The following is a 25,308-nucleotide window of genomic DNA, read 5'->3' as shown; positions in this document are numbered from 1 at the left end:
TGTAGAGTTTGCTTGAGGCGGGGAGCAGGTTAACTAACAAACAGAGCTGTGATATCTAATGCTTGGGATTTGAAGGACTGTTGAAGAAAAGTTTTGCCATTTTCAAATACCTTTAAGTTAGTCCCATTTCCTTGAATTTAAGAAAATCATAATTAGCCTGCTATCAAGAGAAATTACATCAAATGAAAATATTTGTAGGCATATTGTTTACAGAGGACAAATGTGGTTCACAAATCCTTAGACTTTGATTGCTGAAATGCAATTGATGTTTGGGTTGAATGATTATCAAAAAACGACAATTGACAGATCATATAAGATTATGTTGTACTTCACAGTAATCTACAAGGGAAGGCTTTCAAGTAATTTGTAATACGTATGCAGCCCAGAGCTAAATCATCCATGAAAACAAATAGGTGCCTTATTCTAAATTTTGTCTTGCTTGAATATTTTCTCAAAATTGGAGTGGGATATGAGGGATGGGTGATAAGAGTCATCTATAATGATATTTTTGTTAGGACTTAGTGTTAAATTAAGATAGTATCAATGTTTGCAGGAGTGTGGTGGATATCTAACAGAGATCTTTTTCTTCATCCCCACATCCTGCAGGATTCAGAATTTCCCACAGATATGCAACCAGATCCAAACTTGAGTGCCTGCAAAGAAAACCTTTGTCCAGCAAAATTTGACTACAAGTTAAACAACATTTTTAGACTTCATGAACTCCCAGTGAGCTGGTAGGATTCTTCAAGTTTTATCAATGCTTTTGAGAACCTATTGTCCTGTCTAAACTGTGGTGTTAACTAGTCATGGCTTATGTGATTTACTCTTACCCTGTTTGCAAATAGGTATTTGCAGCAAAGAAAATTGTTTAAATTAATTGATTTAGGCACTTGGTGGCAGTGCAGACTAAGTACATTATTGTGATTTATTATTGTTGAGGTTATAGTTCCAGCTTAAAATAACACACATGGTTTTAAGAGAGTTTTCCAGGATTATTTTAAACCCAAGATCTGAGAAAACTATAGATTTCATTTATTTTGTTGATTCTAACAATGTAGATTTTCCTAGTAATATAATTTTTAATTTACTCTTTTTGAAGTCATAATTTCATGAACTATAGTAACACCGATTTAAAGAAAAAGAGTATTACATTGAATTCATTAAACTATAATTACTTCATAAATCTGAAAATTTATATTTATGAAAAATGTATTTATTTTGTATCTTTGGGCATTGATAGGGCTGTTAAGTTTTTTGAGAAAATATTTTTCAGTGTTCTGTAACTGTAAAGTAAAACTTTGTGAAATACTTAAACTTCACTAAATAGTTTTTGTTGATAATCATGGATTTTTATTATACCTTAGGTAAATAGTATTGCTTTCTTGCATTTTGAAATATAATCTAAGGCATATGTAATTTTTCTTCAAGAACCAATGATTTGAGTAAAATCATATATAGGAAAAATTCTGTAATTATTCATACACTCCTTAAGCAAGACTAATGTCTTATTCCTGTCATGACTGAATATATTTTACCTTTAACTCTTCTCTTTTCCATTTGAAATATGTCCTCTGCTTTTTAATATATGTGGTATGATATTTAGATGGTTGTTATTATAGGTGGTATATATGTATATAAATATGTACATTTATAGATATACTGAATAATATTTGATTATATCTTAGGAAGAAGAATGTTGCGTATGATGTCTTACTTTAGATATATAATAAATATGATCTTAGTGACATGAATAAAGCCCTTAGGTTAGTGAGTTGAAAAGTTCAGTTACGATTTAAAGAGAATCATGAAAATGATACTTTCTCCCCTTAAGGTTCTATATAAAATGAAAAATACAGCTCTCTCTCTCTCTCTCTCTCTCTCTCTCTCTCTCTCTCCCTCTGTATGTGTGTGTGTGTGTGTGTGTGCGTGTGCATGTATAGGCATGTGTCTTTTGAAGTAAGGTCATGACTCTTTCATTAAATGTCTTTTAACTAGATATGATTCTACATGCTATTTCTTAACTTCAGCTAAGCCAATAGTGCACCATCTACTATTTTGACTCAAGATAAAAAAATTTATTTTCACAGATTTTACTTATACTTCAACAGTGGGTATAATATGAATTGGTATAAAAAGAGACTTATTTTTTTTTTAGAATTGCATTTTAAGAATTTTCCACAACACTCCACTCTATTAGGCCCAGACAATGGCGAGAATATGAAGATTTAATTTGATAATAAAAGGAGAATTATAATACAAAATGACTCTGTAGTAAGAAATGCTCTTGTTTGCACAAATGTCCAATAGTCTATGCTTCAAAAGAAATACATACATTGAGTTTTTTTCTTTTATAGAAAATCAGGTTTTTTTTTTTTTTCTGTACATTTATGTTCTGATTATGGTTTCCTCTCCCCTTGCTCCTTCCAGTTCCTCACCATCTCCTGGCATCCACATCTATAACCTTTTTGTCTCTTATTGGAAAGCAAACAGGCATCTAAGGAACAACAGTAAAATAAAATAAAACAAAGATGGAATAGGACAAAATTAAAAGAAGAAAAAGCATCAAAGGGCAAGGACAGGAAATACATATAGACAAGGAGACACATGTGTTTTCACACAGAGGAGTCCCATAGAAATGTCAAACCAGAAGACATAATCTATACCCAAAGGACTTGTAAGGTTAGAGAAAAGAGCGCCCTGACTCATCATTATTAGACAACCATCTTCCAAGGGTGCAGTTGAGTGTGTTTTCTGTTGCTGATCTACTGTTACCCTTAAGAGCGATTTGTTTCTCCAGTGAGACTCCCTTGAAGGAAACTGCATTTTCACTTGCAAGTGGTTATCAATTAGAGATAGCTTCTGGGTCAGGGATGGGGAGAAGTTTCTACTTCTTTCAGCTCTAGGCTCCCCTCTGGTACAGACCTCTGCAGGCCTTGTGCACACTGCCACAGCCTTTGTGAGTTCACATGTACTTCAGTCTTGCTGTGTTCAGATGGCCTTTTTTCTTTGGTGTCCTTCATCCCTCTGGTTATTGAACTCTTTCCACCTCTTCTTCCATAGGGTTCTCTGAGGTGTGAGGGAGAAATTTGATGGAGACATTTCACTGATGGCCAAGTGTTTCAAGGTCTTTTACTCTCTACACTTTGTCCAATTGTGATTCTCTGCATTTTGCTCCCATCTCTGATGACTGCTAAGTAAGGAACTGTGCTATGTGTACAGCACAATGTCATTTGGAGTCATGTTATTGCTACATTCCTTTAGCAGAAGAGTAGCATTTGGTTTTCCCCTAGGACCCTGTTCTATCTAGTTCCAGGTTCTTGGTCACCCTAGCAGTATAGAACCCGGGTTCCATCTTTTGCAGTTTACCTGAAGTCAAATCAAATGTTGGTTAGTTACTCCCACCAACTTTGCACAACCATTGAACCAGCATATTTTGCAGACAGATCACCATTGGCGATTGAGGGCTTTATAGTTAGGTTGGCATTTACCTTTCTCCTTTGGTAGCATGCAGAGTACCTTCCAGTACCCTGAGCACTAGTCCATAGGTGTGAAGGCTCTAGGTGGGCACCAGTCTGACTTTCCATGTTCATTGAATTGTGTAAGCCTTGTCTTCAGCAATAGGGCAACCATCAGTTTGTGGAGAGCAACCAACAGCTTTTCGCCAGGCTTTGACCATCTACAATTTTAAATTGTGGTTTCTTTAATCTAAAATGAGAACACCAGGCTCTCAGAGGTTGATTTCCCTACTTATTCATGACAATTTAGTTTTCATTGATAGCAATTCTGTTTCACATCCTCATATTTCATCTCCTAAATTAATAGCTAATCACATTACAATAGCAAATCTTGGCTTACAGAAACATTTGGTAATGAACGCATCGACTCTTCATAGTCACCTGCATTGGCTGTCCAGTAGCGGTTGGCTGTGACCACAGAGATCAAGCAACTGGATGTAGTCAGCACAGCTGGCACAAATTACAGAAAGAAGGAACTGGTCAATTAAGAAACTGAGTGGAGGTTAAAGGAAGACTTTTTGTTCAATAAAAAAAGGAAAAGAAAGAGGGAAATGCAAGAACCCAGATTGCGGCTGATTTTATTTCCAGCCTCTACATGTCAGCTGCCCTGTAACTGCTAGTGCAGCCCAGGGAGGAATTCCACCATTTTTGCTAGTCATTTTATTAGAAGAAAATGGTCCATCTTTATGGCTTATGCAGTGGAAAGGTAAACCAGAAGAAACAGTGGTGTTTAATCTTTTAGTGTGACTTAGGTTAAGTTGCTGTTTGGGGACTACTGATTTAGGGGGTTGTTGGCATTGTTGGCAGTTTAGTCATTTCTGCTCATGGTACCACAGTTCTTCCTGCTGTCTGTTTGTGGGGTTCCCATTTATTTCATTTTGTCAGCTCTTCCTGTTTATTCTGGTTTTCACTGTCAGTCATTAACTACCCATATTATAAAATTTCAAAGTAAAACTAAGGGTTCCTCTCTTCCTAGAGCTGGGGGCTGGGGAGGTGGACGGTGGTTAAGAGTGCTGTCTGTGCGATTCTGAGAACCAGAATTTCAGATCCCAGAGCACAGGCAGCAAGCTGGCATCCTGGAAACACATCTCGTTCCAGCTCTGAGAGATTCAGCACCATCCTGGTTCAGTACCCAGTATCACAGAAAATAAATGCACAGCTTTATTATTGCAATTCCATGTTATAACACATACAGTGTCTTGGTACTTAGTATATCTTTAGTAAAGGGTTAATTGATTTGATTGTATGCTTCTTTAGGCAAGAACATTTTCTTAATGATCAGGAATGAATTTTGCTTTTGTTTGTCAATTAATATCAGTGGGAAAATGTTCTTAAGCTATAGTTGGTAGGTTTTTTAACTTTAAAATATATGAAAAGGCCATTAATACTGAAATACTAATAAATACTATTAAAACTGCTATGTTTTTCTGAGCAACCATGATGAGGCTTATCTGCTCTATAGGCACTATCTGAGCACATCTCAGTATGGAATTCTGCTCTCTGTTTTTGTCAGATACAAACAGAAAGATGGACAGACAGACACACACACACACACGATGCTCAGATACCATAAGAATTACAAGATTTGAATCAGAAATATTTTAAGATGAAAGCAATAAGCAAACCACATCTTATTTAAGAAAAATTTTAAAGAAGAAAAACCTCTCTTTTTAGAGCTATGCATACAATTTACCAGTAATATAAAACCATATAACCTATGATTTAGGCCAAAATCTCTGTTTTTCCCTCTTGAGAGTCATGACCTAGGATAATTGCTTTATAGTTGAACATTAAAATAATTAATTAGATTGTGTATAAGTGCAGAAAATGCTAATTATGCATCCTTTTTCTAGAAAAACATATATCAAAACATTTTTACTGTTTTTTTAATTAGGTCATAATAAAACATATATTAAAATCCAAATAACTTAAAAATTCTTAATGTCTTACTAATTTGCATTTTTATAGAGTGTAATTTCATAGGTCAAAGGATCAGAAGGCCTTTAAATTAGATTAGTTAAGAGGACTTTTAAGCTCTGGTTTAGGTATACATGTTTCTACTGCTCTCACTGGACGTCTGAATGGCGTCTAGAAGCCTAAACAATGTGCTGCAATAACACACATCAGTTAAAACTCCCCTTCACCTCCAGAACTACGCCCTACTCGTGTTCTGTCCCAGAACCCTGCTTTCTCCTGAGAGCTGGGCAAAGATACAGGGACTCACAATCCCACGTGTTCTTTCCTTTCTCCCCACACTGGAGTTCCTGTCTGCGCTTGTTTCTTGCTTTGTGATCAGGACGAGAAAGAGCAACCTCTACTTTAAACAGTTAAGGAAGGAAGGTTGGACTTTTGGTTCCCATCTGAGGATGCAATCCATCACTGTGGGCAAGGGGGAGTGGCAAGAGTCTGAGGCAGTTTGTCACATTACATCAGCAGCCAGGAAGCAGGGGAAAGTGAACGCTTGTGTTCAGCTGACTGTCTTCTTTAGCTCAGTCTACTCTCCTAACCTTTGGAATATTAGTTCCCGTATTTAATGAATCTTTCCAACTCAGTTGAATCTAGATACTCCCTCAAAGATACACCTAGACATTTGTTTCCATGGTAACTCAAAATTCCAACAAATTGACAACCAAGACGTGCCATTCACCTCCCTTCTCTGAAACTCCTTTTATCAGAGAGTCACTAGTAATTTTTTGTACTGTACCACTGGTCATGCTTGGCTTCTCATTTTCTTCACTACTGAGGTACTGCTTAGTCAGCTGGCCACTCCTGTATTTCCTCCTGAGACTCCAGCTGATGTTTATGTGTCCTGGATTTCCTGTGGACTCCCATGCTCCTTCCTCTTAGCTTGTCCAGTGATTGCTCCTCTTTGGAAAGATGCCTGGTTAAGGGACCACCCCTTACGACCAGCTGTTAGCTTCATCTTATCATTAAGTGCAGTTTCTCACGCGGCATCTTCTATTCTCTGGCTTTCAATAGTTTCCAAGTGGTAATATCTTGACACCTGCTCCCTGCACTTGAGTACTGAATATGATTTGTCAACTCTAATGCACAAAGACATTTGTGTTCCCCCAGAAAGCCTGGACTTCTCCTAACCTCCATCTTCATGAAAGAACTACCATGGATAAACAAACAGGTAAATCAGCTAGAATACCACACATATTTTTGATCCTCATTCTTTCTCCCTATAATTTTTACTATTAGACATCCCAATCACGATTTGTAGAGGATGTAGCTCAGTGGTAGAACCCTTGTCTAGTACATTGGATTCCTGCTTTGTGGGGGGAATCTCCCAATAATTCTGGTAGTTCTTTAATTTAGAATGCATTAAAAATTTTCACCTTTGTTCTCTACTTCTCTTAGTAATCACTAACAAATCAAATCAAAAGGCTACTAAGTAATCCCACCATACCCCATAATCATTTATTTCACAGAATAGACGTTACAAAAATGTAAATTGAACTGTTTCGAAAAGCCAAAAAAAAAAAAGTAAAATTGAGTCATCAGAGCTCCTATTTAAGTATGTGTTGCACCTGTCAGACTCTACGAGATAAAAATCATGCCTCCCCTTTGGCCCTGTGCTCTCCTATCCTCCCTCGGCCCACACACGGCATTCATGTCTGTTCTGTGGACACTTCTTACTGTTCCATAGCAAGAGCCTTTCACTCTACTGGCAGCGTCAATGCACAAGGTTTGCATCTCTGCCTCATTCACAACTTTACTGCAAATGCACCTGCTTCCAGAGGCAGTTCCCCAAAATATAACTAGCATTTTACCCTTAGTTTTCCAGGTACTTTCAATGCTTTCATTATGGTTACTTCTCTAAAAATATGCTTTCAAAGATTATTTTATTTACTTACGTTTATGTCTGTGTATATGTATCTTCATGAGCATATGCACATGTGTGTGGGGGGGTTGATGCACACACGGAGGCCGAAAGAAGGTATTGGCTCACTTGGAGCTGGATTTAGAGGCATTCTCAGATGCCTGGCTTCATATGTAGGCACAGGGATCTGCATCCTGCTTTTCATGACTGTGCAGTGAACATTCTTAGCTGCCCCACCACCTCTCCAGTCCCCACTCTCTTTTCTTTCTCCCATTGCTCACCATATGCCTGGGGAGGCATGCATTTTTAAGCATTCATGAAAAGACCCAGACAGTTAGCTTTTGCCTAGTTCATTTGAAGAAAAACAGTACTGGTAGGTGTTCACTATCCAGTTTCCTCTTTTCTGAGTCCATTGGAATATTCTGTTTCTTGCCTGCTAAGCGATAAACTTCACCATGTGACTGAAACTAAGGGACTGTCTACTCTCTTGTCGCTGGGACCAAGGACATTGTAAAGGCTCAGAGCAATGATAGGAGCTGGATTCCTGAGGCTGCTGTTTGTGGGCTCTCTAGCATTCATCTAGTTTTAATCTCTAGATTTTCTAGGCCTTTAAAAATTAAATAACTTAGCCTGTTTAAAAAGATCTCAATGCAAGAAATATTGTATGATACTTATATTCACAAACTCATTCAACAAAACTGAAGACTCTTCAATTATTCTGAACAATTAACTCTCTGAAAGAATTCTGTTGCAGTCAGCTGGCGTTTACCAGACATCACAGTAAGTCAAGTGTAAAATCTATTGATGGTAAAGCACGTTTTGTGCCCAAAGTGCTATTGGAGAACATAAAAGGAGGCAGAGGGAGAAACAGTACAGGGTAGCTTCAGGATCAAAGACAGACCAGGTCTTTTCTGATAGGACAGCAGGTAGAATGAGACCCTGTAGTGTATGAAGAAGTGGGGTGTGCAGAGAGCATGGAAGAAAAACTGAAGATGGACCATCTATGAGGCAGATATGTGTACGCAGTATTCCAGGAGCAATAAGGAATCCAGTGTAAACAGAGGGAGGGAGCTTAAAGATGCTGTGAGAACCGGGCAGTGGTGGTGCACGCCTTTAATCCCAGCACTCAGGAGGCAGAAGCAGGCGGATCTCTGTGAGTTTGAAGCCAGCCTGGCCTACAAGAGTTAGTTCCAGGAAAGGCTCCAAAGCTGCAGTGGAGACACGGGGATCACAAGATCATAAGAGTATTCCACAAGACCTTAAATTGTAATGAACACTTTGCCTGTATGCTGAACATATTGAAAACCTATTCTAAAATTCTGAACAAAAGATACACAAATTGATATGTAAAACAGGATCTTTCAGATTTCTCTGTGGAAACTGTGCTTCCAATGGGATCAAGGATAAGAAATGACACTAGATCTGAAAGATTTCAACAATTTAAGAGGGCCATAAAGATTTCCATGTTAAATACGATGGTGCTCTAGAAGGAGATAAGTGACCACAGTGAGAGTCAAGGAGGTTTTATGAGAGATTGAATGTGGGTGAAGAGATGGAGGTTTCGAGGGTAACTGGACTTTGCCCTCAGCAGATGAAGAATGAAGCAAGCACTCAGTTGTGTGAAAAAAAACTGAGGGTGAAGCAAGCTTGAGAATGTGGGTGCGCTAAGCTCATGAGGCTCGTGGGACCTAGGCAGGCTGGAATACTTTACACTGTGCTGTGAACAAGGTGCACATAAAAGGAGGCAGAGGGAGAAACAGTACAGGGTATGGCTTGGCATGCACAAGGGTGCCTGTCGGTAGGTAGTATTCCAAGAATTGCCCTCACGCTTTCACCAGAAATATGGTAGCTGGCTGGCATTTCCTCTAAAAACTAGCCTTTATAGAAGCATGCTTTTTATAACCATGGGTCACTGTCAGGCCTACCTGGAATGTTTTGCTTGTAATTGCATGCTTTTAGAAGATTGCAAGTTATACTTAGCATGTATTTTTAAAATTAAATAACTATAGATTGTAATTACTATCTCAAAAATATATAAGCTTTTATACTGTAAACATGTTTGTCTCTTCAAAATCATCAATGTATTAGAATGAAGCATGCATTTGATTTTATTTATAGAAAGTTCCTATAGTTTCTAAAGTTAATTTAAAGAAAAGTCTTCCCTAGAAGGATAATTATTGCAGGGATATAGTCTACTGGTTTTAGGATTTGGTATCAAAGTGCTAAGGAATTAGGTATTAGGTAGACTTCCATTATATAATGATACAGTAATAACATTTGTACCATTAACTTTTAAGAAGGAAGACATACATGAATACACAGTAAATACAAGCATTAATTTTAATGACCTATTTACTTTTTAAGGGTATGTTCCATGAAGAAGTGCATCATTGAATTGGCAGATTAAATTTTCAGGTTTTTTGTATGTCTTTAATAACCTTTCCTGTGTCATTCTTTAACTTTAAACTAAGTTTATTCAGACACTTTGGGTTTGTCAAGTGTCTGACATTTTCCAGAAAGTGTTCTCATATTTTTTTTTTTTGGTCAACTTACAGCTAAAAATTATGGAAGGGCTTTTACATTGGTCACAGATGATGTGTCAAGCACTTTCAATTCCAGCATTTCATAGACTCAGCCAGAGACCGACAGTTGCCCTTCTGGGGCTATAACCATTTTTCATTCCCTTTTAATTATCTAGATCCATAGTAATAACCACAGTGACCTACAAGAAGGCATTGTTGGACATATTATAATTATATATAGCAATTATGTTTAGTGCCAACAATGCATAAAATCCTATTCATTAAGTAAGGTTGGTAAAAATGAAGCTTTACTTGTCTCCCTTAGGATATAGTCTCAGGTTCTGAAAAGCCAAGGCATTTAATTTCTGCATAAAACTTTTCCTGAAGTATATTATTATGATAAGACAGGTCTATTTCTGTGGGATGATAGTGAATTAAAAATATTTCCACAAATATAGAAAACACTTCTCACTTCAGCTCCTTCTTTCATTGTATACTGATATTTTCTATTACCTGCTGTGTAATAGGAAGGGAAATGAAGTTCAAAGCCAAGGTTAATCTCTATAAGATCCAGGAAAGGTTGCTTAGGACATGTACCAATAATATTCTTTTTCTCTTGAGTAACATATTCAGTGTTTCAAAATATTTATAATTGTGTTTAATAATTAGAAAGACTATGTGATATTTGAATGATGAATGAGTGTAGCAATTTCTGATATTTCTTAATGCCTCATTTAAAATTGGCAAGTCTCATCCATTTTAAAGTTAATGTATATAGAATGACATTTATATATACATGTTCACACGTATATGCATTATATGATAAATGGGTTATTAGAATGAGGTCTAAGTCTTCAACCTATTCTGTAAATTTCTTACATCGCCATGACAAAAAAATATTTTTGTGTTGGTTTCACATCATTTTTTTGTATTAATAGTAATTTTATAATCAAATAGAAAGCAATCAAACTTTTATTAGGCTTATTCACTCCACATACATAACAATATTTATATTCAGATCCAACTTTAATTTAAAACTACTGACATTATCCTAAGGCAATAGCCATTAATTTTAGAGTGGCTCATAAAGTATCCCATTTTAGCTTGCATATTCGCGAATACCTAATATTTATCAGTTCTTTGTTCACTATCTCACTTGACTGCTATCTTGCTTTTTCCCCAACTTCACATTTCTTCCATTTTAGTGTCATTAACTTCCATAAAGTATCCTTTGATGACTGAGCTATGAATCTTTAAACCTCCTCCTTACCACTTATTTGTCATCTTAATTAGATCACTTACGCCTATGGTTTAATCTTGCGCTTCTTTCAAAGGCTGTCAATTGCAATTTAGTCCCCATAGTTCCCATAAATGTCTCTGCTTATGATCGTTATATTTTTCCAAATGGAATTATTTCTTTGTGTTGCCATCATAATAATCTTTTAGAAATTAAGATACGATACCTTATTTTTATTTTAAACTGTATATTCTAACATCTGGAGGTTTGATTATTTCAAACTAACTTGGGCCTTCTTGTTTTCCTTCCTTCTTTCATTGTATACTGATATTTCCTATTACCTGCTGTGTAAAAGGAAGGGAGTTCAAAGCCACAGGTTGAACTTCCTTCCTTCTTTCTTTCCTTCCTTTCTCTACCTCCCTCTTTCCCTCCCTCCTTCCTTTATTCTCTGTTTCTTTGTTTTATCCCTCTTTGTGTGCACCCACTGTGCTCCTCAGACAGAAATGCACTTTATCTTTCTTTTTCATTTACAGAAACTCAAGCAACCTTACGAGTATCTCCATCCCTAAACCAAATCTTCTTTCTGTTTTCTTGGTACTAGGTACACTGTGCAGAGTATACATAAGATAGGGCACACAGAACAAATCCTATAGAACCCCTATGGTTCCTTGATAATTCTGTGTTTCCTAAAGTTTCAAAAAACTGAAAAGGACAAATCATAAAAGTGTTACATACTCATACTGATCAACCAATAATACACTCAATTTCCTTGATGCCGGGGGAGAGTTTGGTTCTACCTCAACTTGATGTCCCATCCTTTCTTCAAGCCCATGGGTGTCTGCCATGGAATGGAAGCAGAGATGGGGAGAAGGGTAGATGGGACTGGAGGAGAGAAAAGAAAGCAACCTGTAGCAAAACCAAACATTTTGTGAGTAGTTATCTGCAGAGGAAGCTAGTGTTTAAAGCTGGAAGGCTCATATGCTGTTGCACGAAGTACACTGCAGTTCTTTACGTTCCTGGGCTTAGTGGATGGCATCACGCTCTCGCTCTTGGTGCTAAGTTCAGAGCGAATGTTTATCTGCGGTGTCTGTCTAGGTACTGATGGCAGACAAACCATGCTGAAGTTTATCCAGAAGGAATTTTGTTGATTTTACTCATTACTGCTAGTTATTTTTCACTTTGCCTATCTACTTCTCCAAGAGAAAACTCAAGAGTGGAATTGTTCATTTGTGTATTAAATCAAATGGAATTTCTTAGGCTTCCAATCCCTGTGAACAAGGAACTGCATAAATGTACCATTCCTTAACTATTTTTTAATTTCTCTTTGAAATATTGATTTTCACCTTGCAATAGCACATGGTAATTTCAACTCCCCTATTTTCCACTACAAGCTGTATTTTATATCAGGGTCCATATCTAATAATTTATTTTTGTTAGTTTACCTGCTACCAAGCCATTTAAATAAAAGTAACCTATTAATTTATATCTCTTTGTCTAATTTTACACCCTTTGACAGGCTATTTAATTTCTGTTTTGTTTTGAAACCTGAATGACTGCTACAGTCATTTCAGTGGATTATCATGGTGTCTAACTCCATTAATATCTGGAGGTTGGAAGGTGTTCAGTACAGGTGCAAGAACGAGGAGCTGAGTTCACTCCTCAGCACCCATGTCAAACCTAGGTGGCTTTGGTGATCCTCGCACTGGGCAGGCATGGGGCTCTCTGGGCAACCAGCTGATTTGAACCTGCAGGCTTCCTGTTCAATGAGAAAAGAGATAGAAAACCATTGTGAGAGACACCTGCCCAAGCTCATGAGAACATGCATACATATGCATACATACATACACCCAATCTTATCTCGACTGTCACTTGAAAGTTCTAAGTGAGGCATGTGTGCACACAAATCATCTATGATGCCGTCTCGTAATAACACCGGGAACATAGAATGGCTAACAGCACTATGGTAGCAAAGCACCACAGGCAAAACTTTGTATTTTTGACAAAGAGCATTTCATACTTCAGAATGGTGGTGTGTTTACAACACTTCAGGGCTTGCCATAAAAGGTGCCACACATAAATGGGAATAATGACAGCGTACTTAAGTATGCTGAAATTAAGAATTTTCAAAATGTTATATTTAATTCTTAGAAGAATGAAATTGTCTATTCGTATTCCCCATTGTCATAATGTTAAAATATGTACAGAGTATAGTAAAGAATAGTACAGTGATGTAAAATTATTAGCTGATAAAAATGACAAATGTTAAAGTGTAGTGACAGTTTACTCGTACATCAATTAATAACTGTTTATTGGAAAAATGCATAAATTTAATGCACTAAACTGCATCTGTGATTTAAGGTTCATTTGTTGCATTGACATTCTTAGCTTTAGAATCGTGGTAAAGAAGACCTGGGGTGGGACATCTGGCCATTGTCCCCACAGCATAGTGTAATATGCCATACAGCATCTGTGCGCCCTAGGAGGAGTGTCTTTCAAAGCTGAGAAATGTGGTCCTGGGATCTCCTGTCTAATGTGAGCCTGTCCCCCAGCCAGTGTTCGGCTTCTTAGAGTGAATATTGCCCCAGCTGAGAAGGATATGGGAGGCAGTGACTGAGAACGGGTGAGTGCTGATTCTTAGAAAGGACAGAGCGAGCATTCTGCTCTTGTTCTTCTACACTGGAGACTGCCACCTTTTGTTCACAATCCTTCCTTTTTTTCTTATTTTTTTTTGGGGGGGGGGTGAATCCAAATTTTTTAAAAATTTTTTTATTTTTATATTTTTTTATTAAAAATTTCTGCCTCCTCCCCACTTCCCTTTTCCCTCCCCCTGCCCCTACTCTCCACCCCCTCACTTCCCTCTCCCTCCCTATCCAGTCCAAAGAGTAGTCAGGGTTCCCTGCCCTGTGCACAGTCCAAGGTCCTCCCCCCTCCATCCAGGTCTAGGAAGGTGAGCATCCAAACAGGCTAGGCTCCCACAAAGCCAGTACATGCAGTAGGATCAAAACCCAGTGTCATTGTCCTTGGCTTCTCAGTCAGCCTTCCTTTCCTTGTCTGCCAGGTTCAGAAAGTCCGTTTTTTTTTTTTGTTTGTTTTTTTTGTTTTTTTTTTTTTTTGATTTTCGAGACAGGGTTTCTCCGTAGCTTTTTTGGTTCCTGTCCTGGAACTAGCTCTTCTAGACCAGGCTGGCCTCGAACTCCAAGAGATCCACCTGCCTCTGCCTCCCGAGTGCTGGGATTAAAGGCGTGCGCCACCACCGCCCAGCAGAAAGTCCGGTTTTATCCCATGCTTTTTCAGTCCCAGTCCAGCTGACCTTGGTGAGCTCCCATTAGATCAGCCCCACTGTCTCAGTGGGTGGGTGCACCCCTCACGGTCCTGACTTCCTTACTCATGTTCTCCCTCCTTCTGCTCCTCATTTGGATCTTGGGAGCTCAGTCCAGTGCTCCAATGTGGGTCTCTGTCTCTTTCTCCATCCATCGCCAGATGAAGGTTCTATAATGATATGCAAGATATTCATTAGTATGGCTATAGGATCGGGGCATACTCCTCAACTGCCCAAGGACCTACCTGGGGAGATCTCTCTGGAACCCTGGGAAACCCTCTAAGTTGTCAAGACTCTTGCCAACCCTAAAATGGCTCCCTTAATTAAGATATATACTTCCCTGCTCCCATATCCACCCTTCCTTTATCCCAATCATCTCATTTCCCCAAGCTCTCCCCATCCTCCCCTTCTCACTTTTCTCTCCCCATCTCCCCTTTCCCCCATCCTGCCCCACCTCCCAGTTCCCAAATTTGCCCAGCAATCTTGTCTACTTCCAATATCCAGGAGGATAACTATATGTTTTCTTTAGGTTCAACTTCTTACTTAGCTTCTCTAGGATCGCAAATTATAGGCTCAATGTCCTTTATTTATGGCTAAAAACCAATTATGAGTGAGTACATCCCATGTTCATCTTTTTGGGTCTGGGTTACTTCACTCAGGAGGAGCTAAAATATACAATGGAAGAAAGAGAGCATCTTCAACAAATGGTGCTGGCCTAACTGGATGTCAACCTGTAGAAGAATGAAAATAGATCCATTTCTATCACCATGCACAAAACTCAAGTCCAAATGGATTAAAGACCTCAATATCAGTCTGAACACACTGAACCTGATAGAAGAGAAAGTGGGAAGTACCCTACAACACATGGGCACAGGAGACCACTTCCTACATATAACCCCAGCAGCACAGACATTAAGGGCAACATTGAATAAATGGGACCTCCTGAGACTGAGAAGCTTCTGTAAAGTAAAGGGCACTGTCTAAGCACATTTTTTTCATACCAGGACCTCAGGACAGACAGCCGAGAGCCACCCTGTCTCCACTGGGAATCAAACCCAGGACCTCTCACATTAAAGACAGAGCTCTTAACCACTGAACCATCTCTCCGCCCAAGGGCACTGTCACTAAGACAAAAAGGCAACCCACTGAATGGGAGAAGATCTTCACCAACCCCGCAACAGACAATGGTCTGATCTCCAAAATATATAAAGAACTCAAGAAACTAGACTTTAAAATGCTAATTATCCCAATTAAAAAATGAGGCACTGAACTGAACAGAGAATTCTCAACAGAAGAAATTCAAATGGCCAAAAGACACTTAAGGTCATGCTCAACCTCCTTAGTGATCAGGGAAATGCAAATCAAAACAACTTTGAGATACCATCTTATGTTGTGAGGAGCAGCAGGCTGCTTCCTACCACCCGGCTAGCTTTACGCGAAATAATTACACAGAAACTGTATTCTTTTAAACACTGCTTGGCCCATTAGTTCTAGCCTCTTACTGGCTAGCTCTCATATCTAGATTAACCCATTTCTAATAATCTGTGTAGCAACATGAGCTGGTGGCTTACTAGGGAGATCTTAACCTGTGTCTGTGTCTGTGGGAGAATCATGGCATCTGACTGACTCGGCTTCTTTCTCCCAGCATTCTGTTCTGTTTACTCCGCCTACCTAATTTTCTGTCCTATCAAAGGGCCAAGGCAGTTTCTTTATTTAATCAATGAAATCAACACAAAACAGAAGACTCTCCCCCATCATTTCCCCTTTTTCTGTTTAAACAAAAAAGAAAGGCTTTCACTTTAACATAGTAAGATTACATATAACAAAACAGTTATCAAGCAAGAATTACAGTTACAATATTTATATCTATTTTATCTTTTATCATAACTAAGGAAAACTATAATTATCTATCCATTCTTCAACTCCATCAAAGACTCCAGAAGGATATAATATTACCTAAGTAAACAATAAATCCCAAACTCTAGAAATGACAGAGACATCTCGCTGCCTGGACAGTCACCCAAAGTTTCTCTGTACAGTTGTGGCATCCATCTTCAGCCTTCAGGCCCATAGTATCCAGTAGACATTTCCATGAAGCAGGAAATTTCAAAGATAGATCAGTCTTTTTCTGCTGTATCCTTCAGAATGTCTCTCAACCTCTTTCATGGGTCAGGAACCCCGAAAGACCATCTCACCTTTAGGCAAGTTCAGCAGTCCTCTCTCTTTGGGTTCTTTGTGTCCAGTTTATGCAACAGTCCAGGCAAGAGTAGTTTCTTGCCCAAATGGCTATCAAACTCCATAAGGAGCCTCTTTGAAGCCCATCTTCCTCTTGAAGTAGATTGGTGCTGCCAGGAACAGACATGTCTCATTGTCATGAAAAGCCCTAAGTTAGTAAAATATTTTAAATGCCATATTCTGCAGTCTTTGAAAGATATGAAGAATGCCTATCTAAAATATATCTATGCACATCTAGAAAATCTAACTAACATGACTACAAGCTTGACTATTATTGATGATTATTCATTAACAACCTATATTTCCTAATTATACATTATATTTTTAAATGAACTACACAATCACAATACCTTAATCAAGATCAGAAATACATATACATATAACAAAATTGACCTTAAAATCCATACCAATGCAAATTATTCATATCTATATCATATCCCCCTTTAAATGTAAAAGAACATTTATAAACAATATTTGGGTACATGGGTGCAGTTTTTATCTCTCCAAACTGCTTCCTGCTGAATGGGGGCGCTGTTATTCAGGTCTTTTATGGTATAACCTGTCTGCTAGGTTCATCTCAGTCGGCAGTTGATCAAAGTAATTTTTTGAGGTTGTTCACAGCAACCTTTCGGGAGGGTGTGGTCTATCATACCATATTGGGATAGAAGCAATCCACAGGGTCTCATCCTCTGTGAAAACAAAAGAAGACCCTCTCCAAAGCATCATATCCTTAGACCCAAATTCTGAAGTCATATCCTTATGATATCCATTCTGGTTTACCTTGGCAGCCCATATAATGAAATGTCTCTCTGTACTTAACTCCTTCACAGTCAAAAATTTTAAAGAAAACTCAATAATACAAAGAATCCAGACTCTCTGTGAATTTTCCATTATTACGTGGCTTATTTTTACTCTATCAGTTTACTTTATTCTGTCTCTTTAAAGACTTTACCCTTTTTTTAAAGGCATTAACTTTATTCTCTTTATTCTTTTTCTTCTCTCTCTCAAGTCTACGTACATTCATCCAACACTGTGATCCATTTATAGGTCTTCTGTGTCTGAAATCTGTTCTATTGTGAATCCGTAATTTCTTTACTATCCAGGAGCACTTGTTTTTGCGCTTTTAAATCGTTAAGCGCTTAAGAATCTAAGCTGTGACATTCCTAGGTCAAAAACAGGTACTGCCAGCTTGCCCCGCCTGGTCCAACATGGCGGAGCCGCTTGTGCCTCTGATCCTTGCACAGTGAACCAGTAGCATGGTGGAGCTGCTTGTGCCTCTGAGCCGAAGCACGCAATGACTTCCTTTTAGGCACACAGTGAGTCTAGTTGCCATCAAACATCATAGCACTTTATTCCAAATGCTCCATTTAAAGACTCTGTCTCCCACAGGAGCCAGACAGAGATTGCAATGGCAGCACAGCTCAGAAAGCCGGCATTTTAAAACAGCCAGTTTTTTCCTGCTGCTGAGTCAGGACAATTTCTCTCCATGGCACGCCACCCACAAACAGCAAAAAGCTGCGTTAAACTCTCCTTTCCTTATTTTTAAGCCTTCTCAGGTTTTTAAGTGGATTTAGCCCATCACGTTGGGTGCCACTCTGTTGTGAAGAGTGCCTGAGGGCTGCGTCCCGCCACTCGGCTAGCTTTACCCGAAATAATTACACAGAAACTGTATTCTTTTAAACATTGCTTGGCCCATTAGCCCTAGCCTCTTACTGGCTAGCTCTCATATCTAGATTAACCCATTTCTAATAATCTGTGTAGCACCACGAGCTGGTGGCTTACCAGGGAGATCTTAACCCGTGTCTGGTGGGAGAATCATGGCATCTGACTGACTCGGCTTCTTTCTCCCAGCATTCTGTTCTGTTTACTCCACCTACCTAATTTTCTGTCCTATCAAAGGGCCAAGACAGTTTCTTTATTTAACAAATGAAATCACCACAAAACAGAAGCCTCTCCCCCATCAATCTTACACCTATCAGAATGGCTAAAATCAAAAACACCAATGATAGCCTTTGCTGGAGAGGATGTGGAATAAGGGGTACACTCATCCATTGCTGGTGGGAATGCAAACTTGTGCAACCACTTTGGAAAGCAGTGTGGTGGTTTCTCAGGAAATTTGGGAACAACCTACCCCAGGACCCAGCAATACCACTCTTGGGAATATACCCAAAAGAATATACTACAAAAGTATTTGTTCAACTATGTTCATAGCAGCATTATTTGTAATAGCCAGAACCTGGAAACAACCTAGATGCCCTTCAATGGAAGAATGGATGAAGAAAGTGTGGAATATATACACATTAGAGTACTACTCAGTGGTAAAAAACAATGACTTCTTGAATTTTGCATGCAAATGGATGGAAATAGAAAACACAATCCTTCCTTTTAGTTTGCTTACTTATATTTTCCAAGAAACTGTTATGATGCCATATTGTACTGTAATGTTCTAAGTAAGAGGTACCACTTTAAAGAATTTTTGAGACAGGCTTTCTCTGGGTAGTCTCGTTTTCCTGGAACTCACTCTATATATTAGGCTGGTCACAAACTCAGAGAAGTCTGCCTGCCTCTGCCTCCCAAGTTGCTGGGATTAAAGGCGTGAGCCATCACTACTCGGCCCAAGAATTCTTGGCAGTAAGGTGAGGGGACTGTGGCCTTTGCTCCTCACAATGTTACCTAATGTTTTGAGGGAGAAGATTAACTTTTTTTTTCTGGAAAAGTCGTTCTGAAAAGGTTGAGGACCCATTTTTTGGAGCTACAGAGTGTCAAGGAGGAGACACTGGGAGCAAAGTCTCGCATCTTGCAGACTCTCTTTAGGTCAATGTCGCCCTTCAAAATAAAACATGAAATAACATTTACCTTGGGGAGCAGAGGGACACTTTTAAGTGAAATTAAAAGCGTAGAGAAACTCAATGAATTAAATTTAAATAGCAATAAAATTATAAAACTTATTGCAAATTTTGTCGAGGGAAGTTAGTGAAATCAATGAGTTTCATTTTATTTCAAAGTGGAAGGCAGCAACTAAAATGGTTAAACTGGAAAGGTAGGAGTGAGTTTCCATGTAAATGAAGACAGTTAGGTGTTGTTTTCTTTATATGGCGAATAAAATTGTTAGGAGGTGTGCAGGTAGAAACAGAGGTCCTGAAGGTAAGAGAATTTTTTTCCAGACTAAGCTGGAAAGGAGTAAAATATTTTGAGGGGCTGGAGAGAAGGTGGGTGCAGGTTCTGCTTTCTTGGAGGATCTAGGTTCACTTCCAGCATCCACGTGAGGTCTCAGCTAGCACTACACTTACATGCATCCTCCTCAATACACACAGTTAAAAATAAAAATGATTTTTTGAAAAGCAAAGTAATTTCAAGTATTAAAATAACAGCAACCTGCTGGCTGGCCTGTAAAATTAAACATTCGGTAAAGACCTAAGAAAGAAATCAAAGAGCAATACTGAAAAGAAAATAGGGAGTATGCAACAGCTTGGAGCTATAGGCCAAGGAGGTTGAATTAGGATAGGTGGCGCATGGGATTTTTCAGACACACATGTGCACAGAAAGCCCTTGCTGGGGGTCAGTGTGGTGCAGGCTCGCCTGTGTTGACCAAAGAGCTCAGCTCCTTCACAACTGTACGTGGAAACATGCTATTTGCTTTATAGTCTGTTCTCCCAGACTTGTTCCACAGCCTGGGTAAAAGCTTGCGCGTAAGGAAGAATATTTAAGCCCTGGCGTGCGTGCACCACACCGTTTGTACCACTGACATTTCACTGTTCATTATCATTTAGAACAGCGAATGTTTTGTATAAACACAAGTAGATCTTTCTGCTTGACAAATCTGACCTTTGCTTTCACCGTCATTGTGCAGGTTACACATAATGAAGAGTTGAAGAGCATTGCCAGAGAAATGAGTGAAGTAATCAATTTCAAATGTGCAATGTCGGAACTGATAGTTGAAATGCAGTTGAAATGAGATTTATGAGTGAAAAACACATTTTCTTTACATAGTTACAGTGTTTTTAAATGATGTATTTAATTTTATTTTTAAATTATTTAGCGATGTGGAATAAATTTCTACAATCTAGTTGGACCTTCTGTATCTGTGGGTTCTGAACTGCAAGAAGAAGCTAACCAAGAATATGCTGTAAACCTTGGTTGCATATGTACACAAATATTATTAATCTGCAATGGCTTTATTTGTGCTGCACACATGCCAGTAGGTTATGTTGGTTACATTTGTACTGCAAAGATACTGTTAGTCTATGCTACTTCCATCTGCATGACATGCATGCTATTAGCCTTTGATGCTTACACCTGTTCTACACGATGTACAGATTGTTTTCTTGCCCTTATTCTAAGCAATAACTTATAACATCTGCTTGCATGGAAATCTACATAGTGTAGATATTATAAGTAACCACAAGATGATTCAAAATTAAATGAATATGTGCATATTTTTTAATTTTTTTGCATATGCCATATAGTAGGTTTGTGTAGCCATGGATTTTGGTGTTTTTGGAAGGCCTTATTATGAATCCCCTGAGGACATTATGGAAAACCATACTAAATTCTTGAAAGTGTTACTTTGAATGAATTATTCCATTATATGGATGTATTCTCTTGGCAGTTTTTACATTTTAAATTATTGCATACCTATTATTTTGATATTGATAATATTATTTGTAAGCAATGCTATAAAATATGAAGAATTATTTACTTTGAGTAAAATTGATACATATTATATAATTATAGGAAATTTGTAAGCTTAAAAACTTAAACTTAATTAAGTATACTTTTTGAAAAATGAAAATAGGGACAGTGATATTGGGTAATGAGTAAAAGCTCTTGCCAAAGACCTCTCAACATGAGGTCGAACCCTAGAGCCCACAAGGTGAAAGTGGAGAACTCACTCCCACAGGTCCTCTGACCACCATGTGCAGATTTTAGAAATATATTTCTTGTGTCAAATTAGCTTACATAATTAAATTACAACCCATTTGTATGAATATATTTAATTTGAGGAAATTAGTTCTTTTAATGATTAAAATTTTTATTTTATATTTATTATATGTAAATATTTTACACATTTTTATACTATATATTATATATAAACTTTCCATTTAGCCATTAACCTGTAAGAATTTACTTCATTCTTCTGGTAAAATATCTGTTGGTGCATTAACTAATAAAAATATTCATGTTACATAATTTCATTAATATGGGTATAATGTATATAAATAGCCTCTATCAATTTTTTATCAGTTATATGAATGTTATAGAATATCAGTTAAAGATGTGTTACATTTGTTAATGCTTTAGAATATTTGTTTAATGGCGCAAAGATGTCCTGCATTCTTTTATGTTGCATTTGTTTGACTCTGTGAGGCTGTGTTACTTTGCCTACCTAAAATACCTGATTGGTCTAGTGAAGAGCTGAACAGCCAATATCTGAGGATAGGAAGGGCTGGCAGGCAGAGAGAATAAGTGGGAAGAGAAGAAGAACAGAAAGGAGGAGTGATAAAAAGGAGAGAGGACACCAGGGGCCAGCCACCCGGCTTCTCAGCAAGGCACAGAGTAAGAAGTAAAGAAAGGTATATAGAATAAGAGAAAGGTAACGGCCCAGAGTCAAAAGGTATATAGGATAGTTTATAATTAAGAAAAGTTGCCTAGAAGCAAGCCAAGCTAGGGCTGGGCATCCATAAGTAAGAATAAGTCTCCATACATATATTTGGTAGCTGGGTGGTGGGCCCCCAAAGAGCTAAGAGTAAAAAGTTAAAAAAAAATCAAACTACATATGAAGATACATATTTTTGTTCTTAAATGTATATTACTACTTATGTATTCTTCCTATATGACATGTTACATCTGTATTTTTGCCATCACAGAGGGTCACTCAGTTAATGGTGATTAGGTACTTTCCTTGTGTTCCTTGTACTGCTTCCTCTTCTTCAGCTCTTCATACTCTGAAGCTTCTGGAGTATTGGTTGGGGTCTGTGTAATTCATTTGACACCGATATAAACTGCAGTGATTTACCTTGAGAGTGACTTGATACATAGAGAGCTTACTGGTTTAATTAGTAGCAGGCCAAGTGTGGTTTAAGGATACCACTGTATATGCAGAGTCACCCTTTTCTTTTCTGTCGGCACTCTTCTTGAGCTCCTTGTGTCCTTTTATGTTAACAGGTGTACTCATTTCCAGGTACCGTATTTTGCAAATGTCATCCAGGAAATGAAAGAAGTACTCTTATCATTGCTCTCCAAGAAAGAATAGGATATTGTATCCCTGCAAGTTTAGGTAAATGCTTTCCTTTGTTTTATACTTTGAGCAAATTAAAAGAGTACCGTATAATAGAAAGCAAACAAGAAACCTGCCCAAGAGTCTGGCACAGTATCAGACTGTCTCCATGTCTGGTGCAGGGAACCTGGAAATTGCTTCTGGACAGAAGGTGATTCTAAGACAGGATCGAGTGTGTTGTGTAAGTTTTTCTTCACTCTTAGGCAGACTTGATAACTAGATTGCTGACAGATGTGTTCTCCTCTACAATGTAGTGTATCGTGTGCCCCAGCTGCAACTCCTGGGCCTTTGCCCTGGTGTTTAAGGTCTTGTTTATCATTTTGTAACAGAAAGAGAATTCTCACTGTTGCAAGGTTGTTAGTCATCTGCAAAATTAGTTAGTACCTGTGGTACTCTGTTGTGGTAAGATCAAGCTGATGTGAGATTCACCTCTCTACACTGTGAATGTTTTATTACCATTGGTTAAGAAAAAAGTTGCTTTAGCCTATAGCAGGGTAGAATATAGCAAGGCTGGAAATCCAAGCAGAGATAAAAGAAGAAAGAAGGCAGAGTTAGGGAAATGTCATGCAGCTGCCAAAGGAGATAGGTGTTAGAATATTACCAGTAGGCCACAGCCTTGTGGTGATGCATAGATTAATAGAAATGGGTTAATTTAAGATGTAAGAGCTAGCTAGAAATATATCTGAATCATTGGCCAAATAGTCTTGTAATTAATATGGTTTCTGTATGATTTCTGTATGGTTTCGTGTCTGGGTGGCTGGGAACAAAAGAGTAGTTTCTGTTTACATCAAGCCAAAGGAAATTCTTTGGTGATAGATTGAAGTTTGACTGAACTTCACATACATAGGGCCGGGCATGATTCTCAAACCCTCCTGTATATTCAGCAGATAATGGTCCTGTATTCTTTTTTGTGTATTTAGAATATACCATAGTAATGAATATTCTAGTGACTTAACACAAAGCCCCTACCATCTGCAAAGATACCTGTGAGACAGCCTTTTCTTCACATGAACCTCAAGTGTAGCTACACTTGAAACTGACCTTTAATTTGTGGCTGTTATCTGCCTGGAGATCAGTCTAGTTTGTGGACACAATGACCTATTTACTCTCCTCACTGAGTCTTTGCTGCCACCTGTTTCCTATCATCTTCAGTGTCAACCTTTGTGATTCCGGAAAGCAGGTATCCATCCAGTTCAACTACTTTCTAGTCTTTCAATTTCCTCTATATAAACACCATGAATCTCCAATGCATTATAAGGGTGACAGTTTTAGAAAGAGAAATAAATTGCTCATTTAGCCCTAGCAGGGTATCTATGCTAGATATTTTATTTATGTTTATTCTTCCTAAATAGAAGCAGTACTACTTATATTGAATACTTGACTTTGGTAGTTTAAAGGTGAGAATAATTAGAAACTTCACAGTCCTGGGTCGACAGAAGCTGATAATTTACATAAATATTTACAGTGAGAAGAGACCAAAATAATGTAACATCATAAATATATTTCATTAATATCTCTGAGATTTTCACTATAGTGTACTAACTTTGTCAGTAACCCTCAGTAGATAATTAGGGCAAATTAAAGTTAACAAATGGGAAGAAAAAAGAAGGAAGAATTTTATGATTCTGTCTGTCCACCCATCTACTGATAGATTATAAGAATAAATGCTAAAGTATTGATGTCATATGTAATATGGAAAGAGGCAGAACCCCACTTCATCTCTTGCATGAGTCGTTCCCTGGAGTCCTCCACTCTGGAGGGGATTCCTGGCTTCCGCTGCAGGTAAAGGAACTTCAGGATGAGCAGCAAGAGGCAGAATTGGAGAATTAGTAGAAGTGATTACAATGTAGCTGCTACACTTGGCATTAACAGAAAATAAGCAGAGAAAGAATAAGACAAGAGTGTGTATGAGCTGCTCCAGGTAGAGATGTGTAGAATTCTTTACCAATGAGTATATCTAGGCTGTTGATTGCTCCTAAGTTTCTTCAGAAAATAAGAAAACCTACTACCATTTATAAAATAGTGGTAAGAGAGTTTAGTTTGCAATAAAATTAAAAAAATCAATTTTCTTTCATAAACAAAGTTGTAGGATTGATCTACGAGGGGTATGGTTTAGATTTAGGAATGAGAGGGCGATAATAGAAACTCATGTTTAAGACTGGTGATATGTGTCAGTGTGTCAGTGGGCAGAGGTACTTGACCCTTTGAATTTCATCCCCAGACACCACAAGATGTCAAAGAGAAAGAACTTTTCTACTCTGATCTTCACCAGAGTGATGTGGCATGCAACACACACACACACACACACGCACGCACGCACACACAAAAATAAAGGACATAGTTATACTTTGCTTTGATTTTAATAGATGTGCTTAAC

At 38.1% G+C, this 25,308-nt stretch overlaps 1 protein-coding gene across 1 annotated transcript in view; it reads left to right on the top strand.

Moving 5' to 3' along the window:
- Spag16 (sperm associated antigen 16) overlaps positions 1-25,308 on the top strand; it is a 931,645-nt gene that overhangs the window by 158,926 nt on the left and 747,411 nt on the right. The window contains exon 11 of the mRNA XM_057761301.1: positions 607-734. Coding sequence (XP_057617284.1) covers positions 607-734 — 128 coding nt within the window. The remainder of the gene's footprint in view (positions 1-606; positions 735-25,308) is intronic.

The sequence above is a fragment of the Chionomys nivalis genome, chromosome 2 (assembly GCF_950005125.1).
Source record: "Chionomys nivalis chromosome 2, mChiNiv1.1, whole genome shotgun sequence".
Lineage (NCBI taxonomy): Eukaryota > Metazoa > Chordata > Mammalia > Rodentia > Cricetidae > Chionomys > Chionomys nivalis.
The sequence above is the reverse complement of the archived record's forward strand: the minus strand, read 5'-3'. Positions and strand labels throughout refer to the sequence as shown.